This window comes from Ovis canadensis, chromosome 15 (genome assembly GCF_042477335.2).
Source record: "Ovis canadensis isolate MfBH-ARS-UI-01 breed Bighorn chromosome 15, ARS-UI_OviCan_v2, whole genome shotgun sequence".
NCBI lineage: Eukaryota > Metazoa > Chordata > Mammalia > Artiodactyla > Bovidae > Ovis > Ovis canadensis.
The window spans coordinates 57,045,758-57,068,693 of NC_091259.1; the positions used below are offsets into that span (position 1 = coordinate 57,045,758).

The window sequence follows — 22,936 nt, forward strand, 5'->3', positions numbered from 1 at the left end:
ATATCTTTGCTTTAATGCATTGGCTAGAAAAACTAGTAGATAGAAAATATTCAGTTTTTCATCATTAAGGGTAATTTAACTTCAATCAATTTTATTACAACTTTTACTTGGCTCCACAATCTTCTCTGAAAAAAAATCAGTATAATCTCCTGAAAGTCAAAGTAAAAATTAACTTTTAATATGAGGTTAGAGTAATAAAGGCTGAAGTAATGCCTTAGTGGCCTTTATATAATCTCAACTTAGGGACCCTGAGAAATATTCAAAATAAAGGTTAGCCTGGACAAACTTACCAAATTCTAAATATGTTGGGTCACTCTTTCTTGAAAAATATTCTCACAACCCGGCCCCGAATTTGCTTCGTCCTGACCCCATAAATGACTGGATTTAAACAAGGAGGAACAACCACATACAAATTGGCCAGGAGGATATGAATATAGCGAGGGACATTCCTACCAAATCGGTGTGTCATAAAGGAGAAAAACGCTGGTGTGTAAAAGGCTAAGATGACACAGACATGTGAACCACATGTGCTGAGTGCTTTGAGTCTGGCATCCCTAGAAGGAAGGTGGAAAACAGTTTGTAGGATCTGAACATAGGAGAGGGCAATGAGGAGCAAGTCAAAGATCAGGGCAGCAATGGTAAATAAGCCATAGATAATGTTGACTCTTATGTTAGCACAGGCTAGACGAGCAATTCCCATATGCTCACAATAGGTATGAGGAATAATATAGTGTCCACAGAAGGGAAGTCTTTTAAGAAGAGGACAAAAGGGGATGACAAGGAGGACTGGCCTCCCAACTACAACAGAGGCCATGATGGCTACCATTTTGTTGGTGAGGATAGTGGTATACATCAGTGGATAACAGATGGCAACAAAGCGGTCAATTGCCATGGCCAGGAGTACAACAGATTCCATGCCAGTGTAGGTGTGGATAGAGAACATTTGGATGAGGCAGGCTTCAAAGCTTACCTTCCTATGGTTGAACCAGAAGATGGCCAGCATTTTGGGTATGGTAGAAGTGGACAGACCCAGATCAATAAAGGAGAGAAGAGCCAGGAAGTAGAACATGGGTTGATGAAGGCTCTGGTCTGCCTTGATTACAAACAGGATTGTGACATTCCCTACAAGGGCTACCAGGTAAACAACAAAGAAAGGGAAAGCAATCCATATATGGAAATCTTCCAGACCAGGTACACCCAGCAGAAGGAAGGCAGAAGGATGTGAGGTGGTGTCATTAAGAAAGGACATTCTGCTGAAAATTCTTGGAGGATGGTCTGCTGTCTTCTTCAGTATTTCTGGGGAGACATGAGGAAATATAAGTATGGTTGTTGGATGCCACTGTATACATTTATATAGTAGAGTAATGTTAAAATTATTGAGAACATAATGGAAGGAAATTAGGGTCCTTTTAAATTTAACTCTCAAAGATATTCAAATTATTTTTAAACTGTTTAATATTCCACTTGGATTTTATAAGTTGCACTTCTCTGATGTTAGTGTGGTATAATGATTCATAACCATCACTGTGTGGATCACAACAAACTGTTGAAAATTCTTAAAGAGATGGGAATACCACACCACCTGACCTGCCTCTTCAGAAACCTATATGCAGGTCAGGAAGCAACAGTTAATACTGAACATGGAACAACAGACTTCCCCAAATTGGGAAAGGAGTACGTCAAGGCTGTATATTGTCACCCTGCTTATTTAGCTTATATACAGAGTGCATCATGAGAAATGCTGGGCTGGAGGAAGCACAAGCTGGAATCAAGATTGCCACGAGAAATATCAATAACCTCAGATATGGAGATGACATCACCCTTATGGCAGAAAGTGAAGAAGAACTAAAGTGCCTCTTGATGAAAGTGAGAGAGGAAAGTGAAAAAGTTGGCTGAATGCTCAGCATTCAGAAAACTAAGATCACGGCATCCGGTCCCATCACTTCATGGCAAATAGATGGGGAAACAGTGGATACAGTCTCAGACTTTATTTTTGGGGGCTCCAAAATCACTGCAGATGGTGATTGCAGCCATGAAATTAAAAGACGCTTGCTCCTTGGAAGGAAAGTTATGACCAACCTAGACAGCATATTAAAAAGCAGAGACATTACTTTGCCAACAAAGGTCCATCTAATCAAGTCTATGATTTTTCCTGTGGTCATGTATGGATGTGAGATTTGGACTATAAAGAAAGCTGAGCACCAAAGAATTAATGATTTTTAACTGCAGTGTTGGAGAAGACTCTTGAGAGTCCCTTGTACTGCAAGGAGATCCAACCAGTCCATCCTAAAGGAGATCAGTCCTGAATATTCATTGGAAGGACTGATGTAGAAGTGAAAACTCCAATACTTTGGCCACCTGATGCGAAGAACTGACTCATTTGAAAAGACCCTGTTGTTGGGAAAGATTGAAGGTGGGAGGAGAAGGGGACGACAGAGGATGAGATGGTTTGATGGCATCACCAACTCAATGGGCATGAGTCTGGGTAAAGTCTGGGATTTGCTGATGGACAGGGAGGCCTGACCCCTAGTCCATGGGGTCACAAAGAGTTGGACACAACTGAGCATCTGAATTGAACTGAACTGAACTGAACTGAATCATCTCTGAGCTCATTCTTTTGTGGAATGCTTACCTACATATGCTAATATCAAGTGAAAATCCTTTCAATAATCGTAACTTGTATAATATTTTCAAGTTACCTTGGTTACCTAGTTGAGCAGTACAAAAAAGAAAAGCCTCCAAAATGTTATTTTTTTTTAAAGTGTAAGTATTGGATTAGGAATCTTTCCTTCTAATGGTCAGTAGTGTTATTTGCTCAGTCGTGTCTGACTTCTTGAGAACTCATGGACTGTAGCCCGCCAGGTTCCTCTGTCCATGGAATTCTCCTGGCAGGTATACTGGAGTGGGTAGCCATTCTCTTCTTCCTGACCCAGGGATTGAATCCAGTCTCCTGCCATCTGAGTCATCAGGGAAGCCCCATAATTGTCATTGTGGTCAATAAAACATCCACTTCTTAGGCTTATTTGCCTGTCATAGTCCCGTCTCTCTAGGTGTTACTTTTTTTTTTATTTGGCTTAATAGACTGTGTTTAAATCTGCATTTTAGTGAAACTGTCTTTTATGTTGTGGTTGCAGAATTATTAGTATTTTTATACTTTTACAATAAAAAGCTGTGATTCTATACATGTACAAATGTGATCATTTTAAAGAAGTGGGGAAAATAGTCATTTAATTCAATATTTATGTATTATATTAAAAGAAAAGTTTTCAATAGAAAAGGCAAGGCATAAATCTTGTTCAATTAGGCAAAAGGAATCGATGAAAATTCTCCAGCTAATATCATAATGAATGGTGGGACACTGAAATTTTTTTCCTTAGGATTTGGAAAAAGCCAAGAATATCAACAAACATCAATTATATTTAATATATCACTGGAAGTAACAAGGTCAATACATCAAGAAAAATGTACATGAACTCTTAATTTAGAACCAGTAATTTACTTTATCAATTACTCAAGTATAAGAATATATTTTATACTTGTTTTAACAAAACATTGGAAATTGAAATTTTAAATTACAGTTTTATAAAAGTACATATCACCTTCAATGACATCAGAAACAGGGAGAACTTAGCAATAAAGTAGTTAAAATTATAAAACATGACAGAAATTTTAAAAGACTTAAAAAAAATTTTTAATGTATAGTTTAAAAGACTGAAGTCTGTTATGATGTCAGTTATTCCTAAATTCATCAGTAAGTTTAGAACAGCTTTGTTGAATTCCAAGAAATTTAAGCTTCATCTAACTTATTTTAAGAATATCTTCATTGGGAAAAGAATAACAAAACTTGATGAAACATACTATAGAACTTCCAACTTATAAAACTATAGTAATCAAAACTTATAGCATTTGTGCAATGATAGATAAATAGAAGGTGATGAAAAGAAATGAACACATTTTACAAACTCAGTTATATTTTATCAAGTGAAAAATGTGGTAATTCACTGAAAATAGGATAGTTGTTTCTTCCAGTAATCTGGTGCAATTGAATATACTTATGAGGGAAAAACAGAAGTTTGTCTCCAACTTCACAACATATGCAAAATTTTAATTATACTTCTAAAATAGACCTAGGTTAAAAAAAAAAAACACAGAGAACTTAAATTCTGTAAAATTTATAAAAAGGAGAATATCTTTGCAACCCGATGGAATGTAATGGTTTCTAAGACAGAACACAGAAAGCAAGAACCGTAAGACATAAGCTATTACATGTTACATGAAATTTTAAAACTTACTGTAGAGAATGTGAATTTAGAGAGTAAGACTGGAATAAAATATTCATATCTCTACTCTCTGAAAAGAAATTCATGTTGAAAACATGCAAAACACAACTAATAAATAAGAAAAACAAACAATGGAAAAATAAAGCAACCTAAACTCACATTTGGCAAAAGAAAATATACAAATGACATTCAAATTCTCAAAATCATTAGGCATCAGGAATTACACGTTTAATATATAATGATATATTACTACACAAGCACTAGAATGATCAAATTAAAAACCATGACAAAATCAAATTTTGGTAACAATGTGGAGTAACATATTCTCTTAAATTACCTGAAATAATTGAACTCCTGAGTGTTTATTCAAGACAAATTGAAGCATATGTTTACACAAAGACTTGTGCAGGAATGTTCATAGCAGCTTTATTCATAATTACCCCCAAATGGAAACATCACAACTACTGATCACCAAGTGAATAGACAAATCAGTTTTGGGATGTTTACATAATGCAACTCTATTCAGCAACAAAGCTGGATTTGCTTCTTATGTGTGCAACAGCATAGATGAACCTAAAATCATCATACTGAGTTACCAATTACTACTAAAGAGTATTAAGTAAATAATTTTATTTCTATGAAGTTCTAGATTATATAGATAAAATAAGTGCTGAAGATACCTACTCAGTGGTTTCAGGGACAGAATGGGAAGAAACGTAAGAAGATTTTTGATATGATAGAAAAATTATTTATAAGAATGTGGGATATAAATCAACCCACTCCAGTACTCTTGCCTGGAAAATCCCATGGGCGGAGGAGCCTGGTAGGCTGCAATCTATGGGGTCGCGAAAAGTCGGACACGACTGAGCGACTTCCCTTTCACTTTTCACTTTCATGCATTGGAGAAGGAAATGGCAACCCAGTCCAGTGTTCTCGCCTGGAGAATCCTAGGGACTGGGGAGCCTAGTGGGCTGCCGTCTATAGGGTCACACAGAGTAGGAAAAGACTCAAGCAACTTAGCAGCAGCAGCAGCAGCAGGATATAAATGGATATGCCATTACCTTTGTTAAAAATATACAGATAAAGTGTATACATGTAAATGTGTGTAAATTTTACTTTAAAAAATCAAATTTAGATCTGAAGGAAAATTCAATATATAGTTCTTGAAATTGCTGATAAGAGTATTATGTGTGTCTATTGATCGTATATGTTTAAAATGACTCATATTAAAAAGCATAAATATAAACCTAGTCATTTTGTAATGCAAACTGTAGAATATTTGATTTAATAAAACATTTAATTTTGGAGCTTATTTTAAAGATAGAATCATTTATCTCACTCAATTACTGCTGAGAGCTAAATATCCTAAAATCTAACTATACTATTAAAAAATTAAGGTCAAAGAACATAAACTAAAGAAACAACCTATATTAAGTCTAAATATTCTGCCTATTGTGGTTGATTAAAAATCAATTGTTTGGTATTTGGGAACACTCTTTTTTAACCCAACAAAACATGGTTTTAAGTCTTCACTCTCCTATACTCTGATGACCTTAGGAAAATAATTCCCTGAGCTTTATTTTAACTGTCTAGTCTGAGATAATCATGTATCAACTTCAAATGGCTCTTGTGGTAATAAAATAAGATGTTATATATGTGAAACATAAACATGCCTTAACACTGGCCCCTTCAGTAACATTAGTTGAAATAATCTGACATTATTATCCACAAATATGACTCAATGCTACTGTTTGATTTTCTGATAAAACACAATAGGTTATAAACAGTATACACATGGCCCCTTCTGAGGGAATATGTTAACTGAGCCCCACCATTCATTTCAAGTTCAAAATTAATTTTTTCATCTAATTAGATGAGGAGCTGTGTTTTAAATCCTCTTTATAATATCCCAGGTATACATTGTACTTAGGGAACAAATGACAAAACTTTTAATACTCCTTTAGTGATACTCATTTTTGAAAGACTTTCTACCTGGGATAAATTTAAAAATACTTGCTTTTCATTCTAAAATATAGAATATGTGAGTTAGATTCAACTCAGAACAAAATTGGATGCTGTCAGTCAACTCATGTTTTATCACACAAACTGTGGAAAGCAGTCACCTTTACAGAATCTGATTCTTGAATGTAGGTTAATACACAGAGAAAGCAAATATTTAGCATCCCTGTCTTGTAGCTCAGAGTGCAAAAGTCATCCCTAAGGCCTTACAGCCCATATGATACAGCAACTATTTTAGAGGTCACTTTACTGACTATCACTTTGATTTGCATGGTTCTGGACTCTAATTACTTACCCAGGCCCATATCTGCAGGGAAAGTACAGAACACAGCGTCAGGATGCTCCTTCTCTGTAGCAGTAGGGGCCTGGCATGTCATCTGTGGTATATCTGCAAGTGATTCTACCCAATGTGACCTCTAGAAACTCTCCTCAGTGTCTACAGCGCTAAGCTGCCCCACCAGTATGAGCCTTTTGTGGAAGACCCCTCATACACACAAGTATAAAGTATGACCTGGGCTACCTTCCCAAGGAAATGTGCTGCCTCCTCCTGTGTGTCAGGCTGGCCTTCTTGCCCACAGTCCCTAAGAGGAACACTTTATACAAAGGTTGTATCTCCCCTGAGAGGGACGTTCTGTGTCCATCTCTTCAGGGACTGAGAAGATCTAGTGTTGACTCAAGCGTTGACTATGAACCATTTTGGTTTAAACCTCAATCTAGGCAATCAAGAACTAACTCATTTTGTATTTTGTCCCTTAGCCAGAATATTTTTGAATGTAGTTTATCTTCATTGCATATATCTTTATATATATATATATATATATTTATAATATTCCCTTTTTTCACTTACATTCCAGAATTAACAGCTATGCAAGTGGCACTAGTGGTAAAGAACCTGCTTGATAATACAGGGGACATAAGAGATCCAGTATGATCCCTGTATTGTGAAGATCCCCTGGAGGAAGGCACAACAATCCACCCCAGTACTTGGCCTAGAGAATCTCATGGACAGAGGAGCCTGGCAGTCCATGGGGTTGCAGAGTCCTAAGAGACTGAAGTGACTTAGTACGCATGCACACATGCTCATTATTTTATATAATTTCAAGTTGTAAAACATGTTGACAGCTAAATGTTATTTTTATTTGTTTATTTTTTTATTGAAGGATAATTGCTTTACAGAATTTTGTTGTTTTCTGTCAAATCTCAACATGAATCAACCAGGGGTATACATATATCCCCTCTCTTTTGAACCTCCCTACGATCTCCCTCTCCATCCTCCACCCCCCACCAGGTTGATACAGAGCCCCTTTTTGAGTTTCCAGAGTCATACAGCAAATTCCCATTGGCTGTCTATTTTACATATGGTAACGTAAATTTTCATGTTACTCTTTCCATACATATCACCCTCTGCTCCCCTCTCCCCATGCCCATAGTCTATTCTCTATGTCTGTTTCCCCATTGCTTCCCTGTAAATAAATTCTTCAGTACCATTTTTCTAGATTCCATATATATGCATTAGAATATGATATTTCTCTTTCTCTTTCTGACTTACTTCACTCTGTATAATAGGCTCTAGGTTCATCCACCTTATTAGGACTGAGTCAAATGTGTTCCTTTTATGGCTGAGTAATATTCCATTGTGTATATGCACCACAACTTTTTTATCCATTCATCTGTTGATGGGCATCTAGGTTGCTTCCATGTTCTAGCTATTGTAAATAATGCTACAATGAACAATGAGATATTGGCGTATTTTTCAATTTTGGTTTCCTCAGGGTATATGCCTAGGAGTGGGATTGCTGGGTCATATGGTGCTTTTATTCCAAGTTTTTTAAGGAATCTCCATACCGTCTTCCATAAAGACTGTATCAATTTACATTCCCACCAACAGTGCAAGAGCATTTCCTTTTCTCCACACCCTCTCCAGCATTTATCGTTTGTCAACTTTTTGATGAGGGCCATTCTGACCTGTGTGAGGTGACGTCTCATTGTAGTTTTGATTTGCATTTCTCTAATAATGAGCAATGTTGAGCATGTTTCCATGTGTTTGCTAGGCATCTGTGTGTCTTCTTTGGAAAAATGTCTGTTTGGGTCTTTTTCCCACTTTTTGATTGGGTTGTTTGTTTTCCTGGTATTGAATTGTATGAGCTGATTGTATATTTTGGAAATTAATCCTTTGTCAGTTGTTTAGTTTGCTATTATTTTCTCTCATTCCAAGGGTTGTCTTTTCACTTTGCTTCTAGTTTCCCTTGCTGTGCAAAGCTTTTACTTGTTTTTATTTTTGTTTACTTGTTTACTTTTGTTTTTATTTCCATTACTCTAGGAGGTAGATCATAGAGGATCTTGCTTTGATTTATGCCATCAAGTGTTCTGCCTATGTTTTGCTCTAAGAGTTTTATAGTTTCTGGTCTGTCATTTAGATCTTAAATCCATTTTGAGTTTATCTTTGTGTATGGTGTTAGGAAGTGTTCTAATTTCATTCTCTTACATGTAGCTGTCCAGATTTCCCTGCATCATTTATTGAAGAGGTTTTCTTTGCCCCATTGCATATTCTTACCTCCTTTGTCAAAAATAAGGTACTCATAGGTGCATGGATTTATTTCTGGACTTTCTATCTTGTTTCATTGGTCTATATTTCTGCTTTTGTGCCAGTACCATACTGACTTGATGACTTTAACTTTGTAGTATAATCTGAAGTCAGGAAGGATTCCTCCAGCTCCATTCTTCTTTCTCAAGACTGCTTTGGCTATTTGGGGCCTTTTGTGTTTCCATATGGATTTTGAATTTTTTTGTTCTAGTTCTGTGAGAAATTCCATTGATAATTTGATAGAGATTGCATTGAATCTATAGATTGTGTTTGGTAGTATAGTCATTTTCACAATACTGAGTCTTCCTATGCAGGAACATGGAATATCATCTCTCCATCTGTTTATGTAATCTTTGATTTCTCCCATTAGTGACATAATTTTCTGTGTACAGTTCTTTTGTCTCCTTAGGTAAGTTTATTCCTAGATGTTTTATTCTTTTTTTGAAGTAGTAAATGGGATTGATTCCTTAATTTCTCTTTCTGATTTTTCATTGTTAGTATATATAAATGCAAGTGATTTCTGTTAGTATATAGAAATGCAATGATTTTGTGTGTTTTACCCTGCAACATTGCTAAATTCACTGATTAGCTCTAGTAATTTTCTGACACCATTTTAGGGTTTTCTATGTACAGTATCAGGTTATCTGCAGACAGTGAGAGCTTTATTTCTTCTTTTCCAATCTGGATTCCTTTTATTTCTTTTTCTTCTCTGATTGCTGTAGGTAGGACTTCCAAAACTATGCTGAATAATAGTGGTGAAAGTGGACACCCTTGTCTTATTCCTGATCTTAGGGGGAATGGGTTCAGTTTTTCACCACTGAGAATAATGTTTGCTATAGGCTTATCATATATGGCCTTTGCTGTGTAGAGGTAGGTTCCTTCTATGCCCATTTTTTTAAAGAGTTTTAATCATAAATAGTTGCTGAATTTTGTCAAAGTCTTCTTCTGCATCTATTGAGATTACCATCTGGTTTTTATCATTCAGTTTTTTAATATGGTATATCACACTGATTTGCATATATTGAAGAATCCTTGCATACCTGAAATAAACTCATCTTGATCATGGTGTATGAGCTTTTCAATGTGTTGCTGAATTCTGCTGGCTAAAATTTTGTTGAGGATTTTTGCATGTATGTTCAGCAGTGATATTGGCCTGTAGTTTTCTTTTTGTGTGTTGTCTTATCTAGTTTTGGTATCATAGTGATGGTGGTCTCATAGAATGAGTTTGGAAGTGTTCCTCCCTCTGCAATTTTTTGAAAGAGTTTTAGGATAGGCATTAGCTCTTCTCTAAATGTTTGATAGAATTCTCCTGTGAAGCCATCTGCTCCTGGGCTTTTGTTATGGGGAGATTTTTTTATCACAACTTCAATTTCAGTGCTTGTCATTGGGTTGTTCATAATTTCTATATCTTTTTGGTTCAGTCTTGGAAGATTGAACTTTTCTAAAAATCTGTCCATTTTTTCCAGGTTATCCATTTTATTGCCATATAGTTATTCTTGATAGTCTCTTATGCTCCTTTGTATTTCTGCATTGTCTGTTGTAACCTCTCCTTTTTGATTTCTAGGTTTGTTTATTTGATTCTTCTCTTTTTTCCCTTGATGAGTTAGCTAAGAGTTTGTCAATTTTGTTTATCTTCTCAAAGAACCAGCTTTTAGTTTTATTAATCTTTACTATTGTTTCTTTCATTTCTTTTTCAGGTATTTCTGCTCAGATCTTTATGATTTCTTTACTTCTGCTAATTTTGAGGTTCGTTGTTCTTCTTTTTCCAGTTGTTTCCAGTTGTTTTAGGTGTAAAGTTATCTTGTCTATTCAATATTTTTCTTTCTTAAAGTAGGATTGTATTGCTACAAGTATTGCTACAAGTATTGCTACAAGTACTTTTCTTTCTTATGGTAGGATTGTATTGCTATACACTTCCTTCTTATATCTGCTTTTGCTGCATCCCATAGGTTTTGAGTTGTGTTTTCATTGTCATTTGTTTCTAGAAATTGTTTGATTTACCCAGTAATTTGTTGGTTATTTAGAAATGTATTGTTTAATCTCCATGTGTTTGTATTTTTTAAGTGTTTTTCTTGTAATTGATGTCTAATCTCATAGCATTTGGTCGGGGAAGATGTTTGATATGATTTCCATTTTCTTAAATTCACTGAGGCTTGATTTGTGACCCAAGATGTGGTCTATCCTGGAGAATGTTACATATGCACTTGAAAAGAAGGTGTATTTTGCATTTGGATGGAATGTCCTGAAGATATCAATGAATGTATCTAATGTATCATTTAAGACTTGTATTTCCTTATTAATTTTCTCTTTTGATGATCTATCCATTGATGTGAGGGCATGTTAAAGTCTGCTACTATTATTGTGTTACTTTCAATGTCTCCTTTTATGTCTGTTAGTGTTTATCTTATGTATTGAGGTTCTCCTAAGATGGGTGCATAGATATTTACAATTATTGTATCTTCCTCTTAGATTGATCTCTTGATTATTATGTAGTGTGCTTCCTTATTTCTTGTAATATTTTTTTAAGGTCTATTTTGTCTAATATGAGGATTGCTACTCCAGCTTTCTTTTGCTTCCCATTTGCATGGAATATATTTTTCCATTCTCTCACTTTCAGTATATGTGTCTTTAGGTCTGAAGTGGGTTTCTTGTAAACAGCATATATATGAGTCTTGTTTTTGTATCCATTCAACCAGTCTGTGGGAGTAAATGGCAATCCACTCCAGTATTCTTGCCTAGAGAATCCCACGGACAGAGGAACCCGGTAGGCTGCTGTCCATAGGGTTGCAACGAGTCAGACACGACTAGAGTGACTTAGCATGCATGTATGCATTGGAGAAGGAAATGGCAACCCTCTCCAGTATTTTTGCCTGAAGAATCCCGGGGACAGAGGAGCCCAGTGGGTTGCCATCTGTGGGGTCGCACAGAGTTGGACATGACTGAAGCGACTTAGCAGCAGCAGCCAGTCTATGTCTTTTGGTTGAAGCATTTAATACATTACACTTAAAGTAATTATTGGTATATATGTTCCTGTGGCCATTTTCTTAATTATTTGGGGTTGATTTTGTACATTTTTTTCTTCTCTTGCATTTCTTGAGTATATAAGTCCCTTTAACATTTGTTATAAAACTGGTTTGGTGGTACATAATTCTCTTAACTTTTGCTTCTCTGAAAAGCTTTTTATTTCTCCATCAATTTTGAATGAGATCCTCGCTGGGTACAGTAATCTTGGTTGTAGATTTTTCCCTTTCAGTACTTTAAATATATCCTGACATTCCCTTCTGGCCTGCAGAGTTTCTCCTGAAAGATCAGCTGTTAAAGATGTGGGGTTTTCCTTGTATGTTACTTGTTGCTTTTCCCTTGCTGTTTTTAATATTCTTTCTTTGTGTTTAGTCTCTGTTAGGTTAATTAGTATGTGTCTTGGTATGTTTCTCCTTGGGTTTATCCTATATGGGACTCTTTGTGCCTCTTGGACTTGATTGACTATTTTCTTTTCCATGTTGGAGAGATTTTAAACTGTAATCTTTTCAAAAGTTTTTTCATACTCATTCTTTTTCTTCTTCTTCTTCTGGGACCCCTATAATTCAAATGTTGGTGCATTTGATATCAGAGACCCTGAGGTCTCTGAGACTATCCTCAGTTCTTTTCATTCTTTTTATTTTATTCTGCTCTTCAGAACTTATTTCTACCATTTTATCTTCCAGCCTATGGATTTGTTCTTCTACTTCAGATTCTACTATTGATTTCTTCTAGAGTATTTTTAATTTCAGTAATTGTATTGTTTTTCTCTGTATGTCTATTCTTTAATTCTTGTAGTTCTTTGTTAATTGAGTCTTACATTTACTCCATTCTATTTTCAAGGTTTTTGTTTTTTATCATCTTTACTATCATTATTCTGAATTCTTTTTCAGGTAGTTTGCTTATTTCCTCTTCATTTATTTGAACTTCTGTGTCACTAGTTTATTCCTTCATTTGTATAGTATTGCTTGCCTTTTCATTATTTAAGTTATTATGTTTGTGGTCAACTTTTCTCAGAATTTAAAGTTGAATTCTTTCTTCCTTTTGGTTTCTGCCCTCCTGTGGTTGGTCCAGTTGTTTGTGTAAGCTTCATATATGGTGAGATTTGTGCTAAGGTTTTTTGTCTGTTTTTGGTTTTCCTCTGATGGGCAAGGCTGAGTGAGGTGGTAATCCTGTCTGCTGTGATAGTTTTGTATTTTTGTTTTGCTTGTTGTTTAGATAAGGTGTCCTGTAAAGGGTGCTACTGGTGGTTGGGCGATACCCAGTCTTGTAATCAGGTGGTTTCCTTTGTGTGAGTTCTCACTATTTGATACTCCCTAGGCTTAGTTTTCTGGTAATCTAGGGTTTTGGAGTCAGTGCTCTCACTCCAAAGACTCAGAGCTTGATCTCTGGTCAGGAATAAAGATTCCACAAGTGATTTGTTACAGCATTAAGTGAGAATAAAACAAATACCCAAAAACAAGAAACCAAAGAGAAACCCCAGATAAATGGCAGTTACAAAATCAGGCAAATAATAATTAAGATAATGGAATATACACATATACATATTCATATACATAAGCAAAATAAAAACAGCCCAACAAATATAAAGTATAATAGATTGGCCTGGTGAACAAAGGAAACCAAAAATTATATCTACCAGTTAAGAACAAAAATAACTAAAGTGCAAACTAGAAAACAAAACTAAAGAAAGGTGACAAGTAGAGAATAAAGCAATGAACACAAAACTAACAAATATGTCGAGAGGAAAGGAAAGAAAGCAGAGATAAAAGAATAGACATGCAAAGTTAAATAGAAGTAGGTTAAGAAGATTTATATACTTTAAAGATTAACTACAAGGGGAAAAGAACTGTAAGAAAGCAAACCAAAGGATAAATGTAGAAAAAAATAATGCTAGATTAAAAAAAAAAAATTGGAAGTTAAAATTTAAAAAAGAAAAGAGAAAAGGAAAAAAAAAAAGAAAGGAAGAAAGGGGAAAAAATGTTCCACAGAACTGCAAAAGCACAATTTAGAGGCAGAAAGTGAAGTCGCTGAGTCGTGTCCGACTCTTTGCGACCTTGTGGACTGTAGCATACCAGACTTCTCCGTCCATGGGATTCTCCAGGCAAGAATACTGGAGGAGGAAATACCATTTTTTTTCTCCAGGGTATCTTCCCGACCCAGGGATCAAACCCGGGTCTCCCGCATTGGAGGCAGATGCTTTAACCTCTGAGCCACCAGGGAAGCCCTTAGAGGCAAAGGTTGATAAACAACAACAGCAAAAAAGACTTAAAAAAAAAAAAACTCAAAAAATAATTAGATTTCTTAATGCCAATAAAATCAACAGCTACAACAGAAGGGGAAGAAAAGGAAAAAGAAAATCCAAAGTAATCTACAAAACAAGTCAAAACATAAGGATAATAAATGTTCTTGAGTCACTGCTGTCAGAGTCCTTTCCTTCACTGGGAGTCAGAGTCCACCTCACCTCCCTAGGATGCCCTTCAACACTGTGCTGATCTCTGGATCTGCTATGGGTGCAACTGAGATTCTAATCTGGTCCTATTCCTGTGTGCTCTTGCCTCCAATGTCCACAGCTATCAGAACTAGTGTGTTTTGTTTTGTGGGAGCCCTCTAGGTCCTTTCATACGTTCCTTGGACACAGAGTCTGTCTAGTTGATCATGTGGATTTAATCTGAAGCTTATTCAGCTGGTGGGAAGGTTTTGGGCCTTCTTCCTTAGCCACACTGCCTCTGGGTTTCAACTGTGGTTTCTTTCCATCTCTGCATGTGGGTTTTCCACTGGGGTTTGCTCCTGAGGCTGAGCTGGAGGACTTGTGTGAGGGTCAGGTGTGGAGGTGGTGAAGCTGCTTGGGTTGCAGAAGTTCTGACAGCACTCAGGGGAGTTGGCAGCTGGGGCAGCAAGAAGCATAGTGTTCTAGAAGGGTATGGTAACCAGTATTGACCAATACACTCCAGTATTCTTTCCTGGAGAACCCCCCTGACAGAGAAGCCTGGCAGGCCTCAGGCAACACGGTTACAAAGAGGTTGGACACGACTGAAGCGACCCTGTATGCATTGACACAAGATTTTTTTTTTTTTTTTTTTTTTGCCTATGGCAGCTCTGCACCAGTGAGGGTTGACCATGAAGGTGGTGTAGCTGCTTGCCTTGCAGGGACCCTGACGGTGCCAAGTGTGCAGGGACATGGGCTGCCTCTGCCGCAGGAGTTATGGTCCTATCAGAGTCTTTTTTTTGAACCCCTTGTATCTAGCGCTCAGAGGCCTCTTTGGCCAGTCTTTCTCTATAGTTCCGCCTGTTTAGGCACTCAGAGGTCTCCTTTACCTGGGGTCCTTCTCAGTTGTTTGGCACATCAGGCACATAGAGGGGTCCCCCCTCACTGAGGTCCTAGTCTTTAGATCTGCACTTCAGGCATGTAAAGGGGCACCCTAGGTGGGGTCCTACTCTGTAGTTCAGTGCAGTCAGGTGTTTGATGGGACAGCCTCTCTATTGTTCAGCTGCCGATGCGTGTGGGGAGAGAGAAGCTATGGTGGTGGCACCCCCCCACATGACTCAGCAGTATTGCCTTCCTCCCATGGCTGCCTGGCTTTCCTCCACAGACATTTCCCACCACAGTCTCCTCCCTGACATCCCCTCGATCTGTCTTTTCAAAGCTAACAGTAACCTTCACCCTGGGATTGTTCTACAATCCCTAAACTCCAACTCCCAGCCACTGAACCATCTAGGGGACCTGCATGCCTATCTGGGGTATGTATGGCTGTGGCAAGAACTCTCTGAGTCTCATTTCCTTTAGGCTGCCACAGATCAGCTGTTTCACTCGCAGCCTTAAATGTTTCTCCTCTGATTTAGACAATTGCCCCAGTGAGGGAATCAGACCCCTGCTTCAGTTCCCCCATCCACTAGAGCAGGTCCAGTCCTACTTACACTGTTCTTTCCTCTAATTCCTTCATCCTACTGAGTTTTGCATGGTTCTGCATATTCTTTTCCACTGGTCAGGTACTCCTGTCTGCCCTCAGCTGGTGTTCTGCATTCACTTCTGTGTCTGAAGGTGTATTTCTTACGTATCCATGGGGAGAGATGTACTCCACATCCACCTACTCCTCTGCCATCTTGTTCTCAACAGCTATATGTTTACTTAACCTTTCTTTGTCTGTTGTGTCATCATCTGTTTCTATATTAAATCATAGGATAGAAGCTAAAGAAACTGTACTGAAACTAAATTTAAAGTTCTGTTACATGATAATTGTGTGACTGTGTGTAAGTCACTTCACTCCTAGATATCTACTTACTTTTAAAACTTGAACTACCTATAGAACTACATATAGTTTCTATAACATTGTGATTGTTCAAAGAATGTTAAATTCCATTATTATTATTTTTATTACCTCTTGTGTCTTAATGTTTTTTTATGATTCTTATGTCATATGGAATTTGGGGGTACTTTTACCCCTGTACCCTATATAAGGAATCAGTTTTTCTTACCAGTAGTGTCTACATCTATTTACATGCAAAACCTATATACTTATTTTTGTTCCACAGTCTTTGAATATGTTCATGTCATATATTTTGGTTTACTCAGTTGAGAAATAAGGAAGTTTCTATTCCAATTTTGAAAATGCTACTTCCCCAATATAATATTAATGTATATTGTTATTACTGCATGAGTTCTTTTTCTTGGTACTTGTTGAATTACTTGTTCATAGACCACTCTGACTTCCCAGGTGGCTCAGTGGTAAAGAATCCACCTGCCAGTACAGGAGATACAGGAGATTCTGGTTAGATCGCTGGGTCAGAATATCCCCTAAAGAAGGGAATAGCAACCTGCTCTAGTATTCTTGCCTGGAAAATCCCATGGACAGAGGAGCTAGGCAGGCTGTAGTCCATGAGGTCACAAAAAGTTTTGGACACAACTGACTGAGCCCAACACACAGCATGGCACATACCACTTCTACTAAGGTGTAGATCTACCATATTATGTTGGTGCTTTCATTTTCACAGTTTCATTGAATATTTTGCTAAAACTTCTGGTAAAGAAAAGTCTGAGGGCATATGTGCTTTTTATTTAATGAATACATAAACATTTTGCTTAATATTTCTATGTTATGTTTCACTAGCTGTAAAAACTAGTTTTATTAAATTATTCCTCTTCCCTTCCACTGCTCAGTCTTACTTTCAGACTTTGTCACTTCAAGCCAAATCATGAGGGCATGATCTTATCCTGACATGGGTCAAGATCAAACAAGAAAACTACAAAAAAAAAAAATAGTTGCCTTTGCACTTTTTCTCAAACTCTGCCTTTGTTAGTTTGGAATAATATTTTCTCTGGTAGAAAACTTTGAGGTTTTGTCCTGTTTAAAACACAGCTACCTCCCCATGCTTAACCCTTCTGTCTTTTCAGATAGATAGATTTCTCCAGTTACCTCCTCTATATACACTCCTTTTCATCCCGTATTATTATCTCCATTTCCTGAGCTATAGAAAGGGAATAATTAGTAGCTACTTCTCATCATAGCTACAAGAATTCAAGGAGTTCATACTTTAAAAGTTATGAAGTATGGCTCATAATATGTGTTATGAGTCTGGATCATAATATATATATGTAAGTGAGTGTTATTATATTAATATTAGTCAATTTTTGCCAACCTCATGTGCTTTTTTCTCTTTAACTTACGCAGTTGTTTATATTTGTATGTGATTATATCTATGCATATATTAAATATTTATTACTGTCCCTTTTGGATTATTGTTTCTAAAATGAGTGAAATACTTTGTAAATCTATACATAGAATATCATCATCCCCTGACATTGTACTATTTCAATCATCGGCAGAGAGATGAAGTTTTGTTTTCTCCTACTCAAGCCTCTTCATCTCTGAAAAGCAAGTTTCATAATCTGTTTCTGAAAGTTCTAATTACCCTTTCTCTTATCTGCTTGGTTCTCACCCCATAAATAACAGGATTTAGAGCAGGTGGGATGACAACATAAAAGTTAGCAAGAAGAATGTGAATGTACTGAGGAACATTTCGGCCAAAACGGTGGGTCATGAAGGAGAAGAATGCTGGAGTATAGAAGGCCAATATGACACAGACATGGGAGCCACATGTGCTGAGTGCCCTTAACCGGGCACTCCTGGAAGGTAGGCAGAAGACAGCACGCAGGATATGGACATAGGAGATGACAATGGCTATGATGTCAAACACCAAGATAGAGATAGCACATAAGCCATAGATGATGTTGACCTTTATGCTGGCACAGGACAGGCGGGCAATGCCCATGTGCTCACAATAAGTGTGGTGGATGATTTGGTGCCCACAGAAGGGTAACCTCAGGATGAGCAGAACAAAGGGAATTGCAATAGCTAAGGGTCTCAGAAGGATGAGCAATGCTGTCACTAATACCACCTTGTTTGTCAGCACCAGTGTGTAGTGAAGAGGGTTACAGATGGCCACATAGCGATCATAGGCCATGGCCACGAGCACAGCCGACTCCAGGCCAGTGCATAGGTGGATGAAGAACATCTGGGCGAGGCAGCCTTCAAAGGAGATTTCTCTCAGCTTGAACCAGAAGATGCCAAGCATCTTGGGGATGGTGGATGTGGACAGGCCCAGGTCAATAGATGACAGAATGGCCAGGAAGTAGAACATGGGCTGATGGAGACTTCGTTCAGTTTGAATCACATAAAGAGTTGCAATATTTCCCAGTAGAGCAGTCATATATACAATACAAAATGGAAAACCAATCCACATATGCATACCTTGTAGCCCTGGAATTCCCAGAAGGAGAAAAAAGTAGGGTTGGAACTGTGTGTCATTAGGAGGGACCATGCTTCTCTGGCACTGTGACAGCTGCACATTTCATACCAGATGTCTCATTCATTGAGAGGCTCCAGCACTTCTTGTCCAGTTATATGGATTTCCTACAGAATTATACAAAAATATGTGTGGTCTTTTCTAGTCACCAAGCCCATCATGACATAATTATGTGACCTTTATGGAAACTAAAATACATCATTCTTGTTTAATTTTGATGTAGCTTATCAGACATTACATTTATTTTCATTAATCTCTTCAATAATTTTAATGATTAATTTATTTAATTTTATACTTTTATATTTTATTGTTAATTTAATTTAATTAAACTTTTATCAAAGATCGATAGCTTATCAGGTAAATGGCCAGATATTTGGTGTGCACAGATAAATTAAGCATCATTACTCCTCTTAGGGAAGTTCAATTATAGCTTAAGAATTAAAGCAATAATAAAATGGTTTCTTTGGAATTGTAACAGGTATATTTTCCTTTTATCCTAGGCAATTACCATCTCATAGTTAATTGCCACAACCTGTGAAGATAGAACTTGCACAAAATCTTTTTAGAAGTACCAAACCCAGGAATGCATGTAAGAATTAAAGATTTTAAAATTAAAAAAATTAAAAAAAATAAAAAAAAAAAGAAAGCCACTCAATCAACTCCTATATCTCTTTCATCAGAAACACCACCATTGTAGTTTGGGTAGACTGTACTGAATAGTTGATAGAATTGACTTGGCCTCACCATTAGATTTTACAATTGATTGTTGAAAATAGCAGAAGAGATAATGATGAAATCGTAAGAGCTTGGTTCACAGCAGCATGCAGCTTCTTAAGTAATTATTCAAAGTGACATTTAAGACATAGTCCTGAAAACAAAAAAGTAGAGCATATGAAGTTAAATTGGAAAGAGAGTCAAGGTGATGGAATTTTTAATATAGAAGAGGAAAGTTTCAGTATTAAAGTATCATAGTTGAGAAGAGCATAACATTTGGATTTTGTGGATCACACAGAAGTCTGGATCACTCTTTTCAACCTTTTCCCTCTTCTTTGATGCCTACACTTTATCTCATTTCTCTGCGTCAGATTGTGATGATCCTTCAAAAATATGTCACATTTCTTTAGTGTAGAGTGTTACCATCTTGTCGCGTATTCTAGCAAATATTTACTTAGCACTGTGCTTAGAAATTGAAAGAGGAGATTTCGAAGATGTATCAGTTGCTCACATCAGGCTGCATTCTGCCAGGCAGTTAATGTACAACAGTTGAACTGCTTCTTTAAAGATTAAGGTAGTCAGAAAGTAGGCCAAAGCTCTCCACATGGTTCCTATAAATATACTGAAAGAGGGATTACACAGCAGTGGCTTCTCATCCTTTACAGCCTGTGGACAACTACATAAAAATACAAGTTTTAAGTCCAAACTCTGGAAGTTTTGAATCATTAGGTATAGTATAGCACCTCATGATTTCTGTGAAGCTCCTCAAGTTATTCTGATTCAATGTTTTTGTCATTTGGGAACTGCTGCAAAATAAGATAACGTACATAAGCATTTATGAGTTAGAATGTGTTAAAAATATGTGTGCATTTAGTAAAATGGTACATAATTCAGTATCTCATAACCTTGACTTTATATGCCCTTTACCCTTCTTTGAATTCTCAAAACAAAATATAGTCACTGATTCCACCCAGAACTATGATACTTACAGGTTTTGTAGTGCTTCATCCCTTTCCTCAACTGGAGTTACTTATGGGAAATCTTTTGTTTATTACATGTATATCTTCTAAGCACTTAAAGATGTATATTGGCACCTTTCTAAAGAAGTACATGAAAGTAGAATGATTGTGTGCTTAGTTGCTCAGTCGTGTCCGACTCATTGCGACCCCATGGACTAGCCCACTAGGCTCCTCTGTTGATGGGGATTCTCCAGGCAAGAATACTGGAGTGGGTACCCTATCCCTTCTCTAGGGGATCTTCCTGACCCAGGAATTAAACCAGGGTCTCCTGCAATGCGGGAGGAATTTTTTACAGCTGAGCTACCAAGTTATGTGGTAAATATAACCATTAGCTATTAACATTTTTCTCAGGATTTCCCTAAGCCCATGCTCCTCTGTTAAAAAAAGAACAGATAAGAAAAAATATATATACATAAATAGACTTATGTAGATGAAACATTTCATGTTGTTTGAAGACTCTTGAAGTTCAGAAATTCTTGGAGCCCTAATTGTTCTCCAACTCTCAGGCAGAAACTTCCATGAATTTCACATATATCGTGCAAAACTACCAACTGACATGTGGATTTTGTTTGTTTGTTTACTCCATTTATAAGAGGAATTGTAATTTAGAAGGTCAAAACTTTTCAGTTAACTAGATTGTGATTGTCTTGTCTTTTTATCTTGAGAGCTGAATAGAGGCTAGAGGAGTATACAAGGTTAAGTTCTGCAAAATAATTGCAAAATGCTAAGAGAAAGCAAAGGAGACAAGATTGAAGGTGAAGATACAACCACAACAGGCAAAGGAAAAAGTGAGATAAATGACAAAGACATAGAGAAAGACAATACAGGGAATTGTGAAGGTATTCGCATATGCACACATGCATCACTTATCCAAATATTTAAGAATGATGTTTTAATAAAATATTTGTTGGAGTACAGCTCTGAATCGATGTAAATTATCATCTTGTTACATTTTGGAGTGATACCTTCTATAGTCAATTAGCTTTCCTTTTTTTCTACATTTCTGTCATCTATTTTGGCTCATCTTAAATCTCAATGAAATGACCATAATAAAATGGTTCCTTGTCTTAGTACATCCTTTCTGGCCCCAAGGCCAGACTTACCAGAAAAGCTTTCTGAATTAGCTAGTTCAACTGCTCCAGAATGTTTACATTTCACGCACTCTGACTACAATGGGAGATGTATACTGTAAACACTGCCTTTAAAATGGAGTGTCTCCAAACATTAGTGCTCTCTGGAGAACAGAAGTGTCCAGAGACACAGAGCTAGATGCTTCATAAATATATAACATCATTGATGATTAAGAAAAGAAAAAGAAAAAAAGTCCTGTATCTGGATGCTGATTCCCAAGCTTGAGGTGACTACTGATGAACTGTCTTATTTCTAAGTAGGAGATGCTTTGAGGAGGGCTCACTTTCCACTTATTTGCCTTGCACACCCCAATGCTAAGCACAATTCAACTTTAAATATGATCTCAAAAAACTGAAGCTCAGCTAGTAGCCATCACTTCATGAGGTATATGTTAGAACGTAAATGGGAATGATAATATAATAAAACAATGACCAATTGTTTCAAACACAAATACTTTCTTCTTTATTATTCTTATTAACAGTAAATAAGACAGGGTTAAATTTAATGATAAAAAGGCAGAGGTCTAAGAAAAGAAATATGTTATATAGGAAATTAGCTAAATGGATGGACTTTGAGACAGATTGTATGGATTTGAATCTCATCTCCCTTACTTAATAGACATAAGAGTTTAGGCAAGAAATTTAAAATTTGTGTCTACATTTTCTTCTCTATAATGAACAGAATAATACCAAATACAAATATTGGTGTGAAGACTAAAAGAGCTGATTCTTGTGTGACACTTAAAACATTTCCTGATATATAGTAAGAAGTTTGTAACTATGTGTTGAGCTACTTAGCTAATACTTAATATTCTCAAGCTGTGATATTCTATGGAAGCTCATACTGATTGGAGTTACCATGAAGATGTCTCCTAGAACTCACACCTGGAATTATAGGGGAGTCAATAAATGTCATCATATTCCTTGCCTAGACTTATTTCCAATAATGAAAAAATAACTGGGTCAAATAAATGGCTTTTAGAACAACAGAATTAATACTGAGTAAAAGCTGCATGTTGTTTCTTGCCTTAGCTATGCATCTAAGCTGGGAAAGTAGGCTGTCTAACAAATCTTTGTCTGCACTTCCTTGTATGCATGCCCAGTTGCTCAGTCATGTCAGACTCTTTGCAACACCACAGACTGTAGCCCTCCAGACTCTTCAGTCTTTGGGGATTTTCCCCAAGGAATACTGGAGTGGATTGCCATTTTCTCCTCCAGAAGATCTTCCCGATGCAGGGATCAAACCTGTGTCTCCTGCTTTCTCTAGCATTGGCAGGCAGATTCTTTACCATTGAACCACCTGGGAATCCCCTCACACCCTTAACTTACCTGAAAACCTTGGGTTTTTGGTTGCAGAAGCATAAGTTT

General features: G+C 36.8%; 2 protein-coding genes across 2 annotated transcripts; both read right to left on the bottom strand.

Moving 5' to 3' along the window:
* Positions 1-310: 310 nt before the first annotated feature.
* Positions 311-1,249, bottom strand: LOC138420370 (olfactory receptor 52E4-like). Its single transcript, XM_069553559.1, has one exon. The coding sequence runs from the start codon at positions 1,247-1,249 to the stop codon at positions 311-313; it is 939 nt and encodes a 312-aa protein (XP_069409660.1).
* A 16,532-nt stretch (positions 1,250-17,781) lies between these two features.
* Positions 17,782-18,720, bottom strand: LOC138420377 (olfactory receptor 52E1-like). Its single transcript, XM_069553566.1, has one exon. The coding sequence runs from the start codon at positions 18,718-18,720 to the stop codon at positions 17,782-17,784; it is 939 nt and encodes a 312-aa protein (XP_069409667.1).
* Between the last annotated feature and the right edge of the window lie 4,216 nt (positions 18,721-22,936).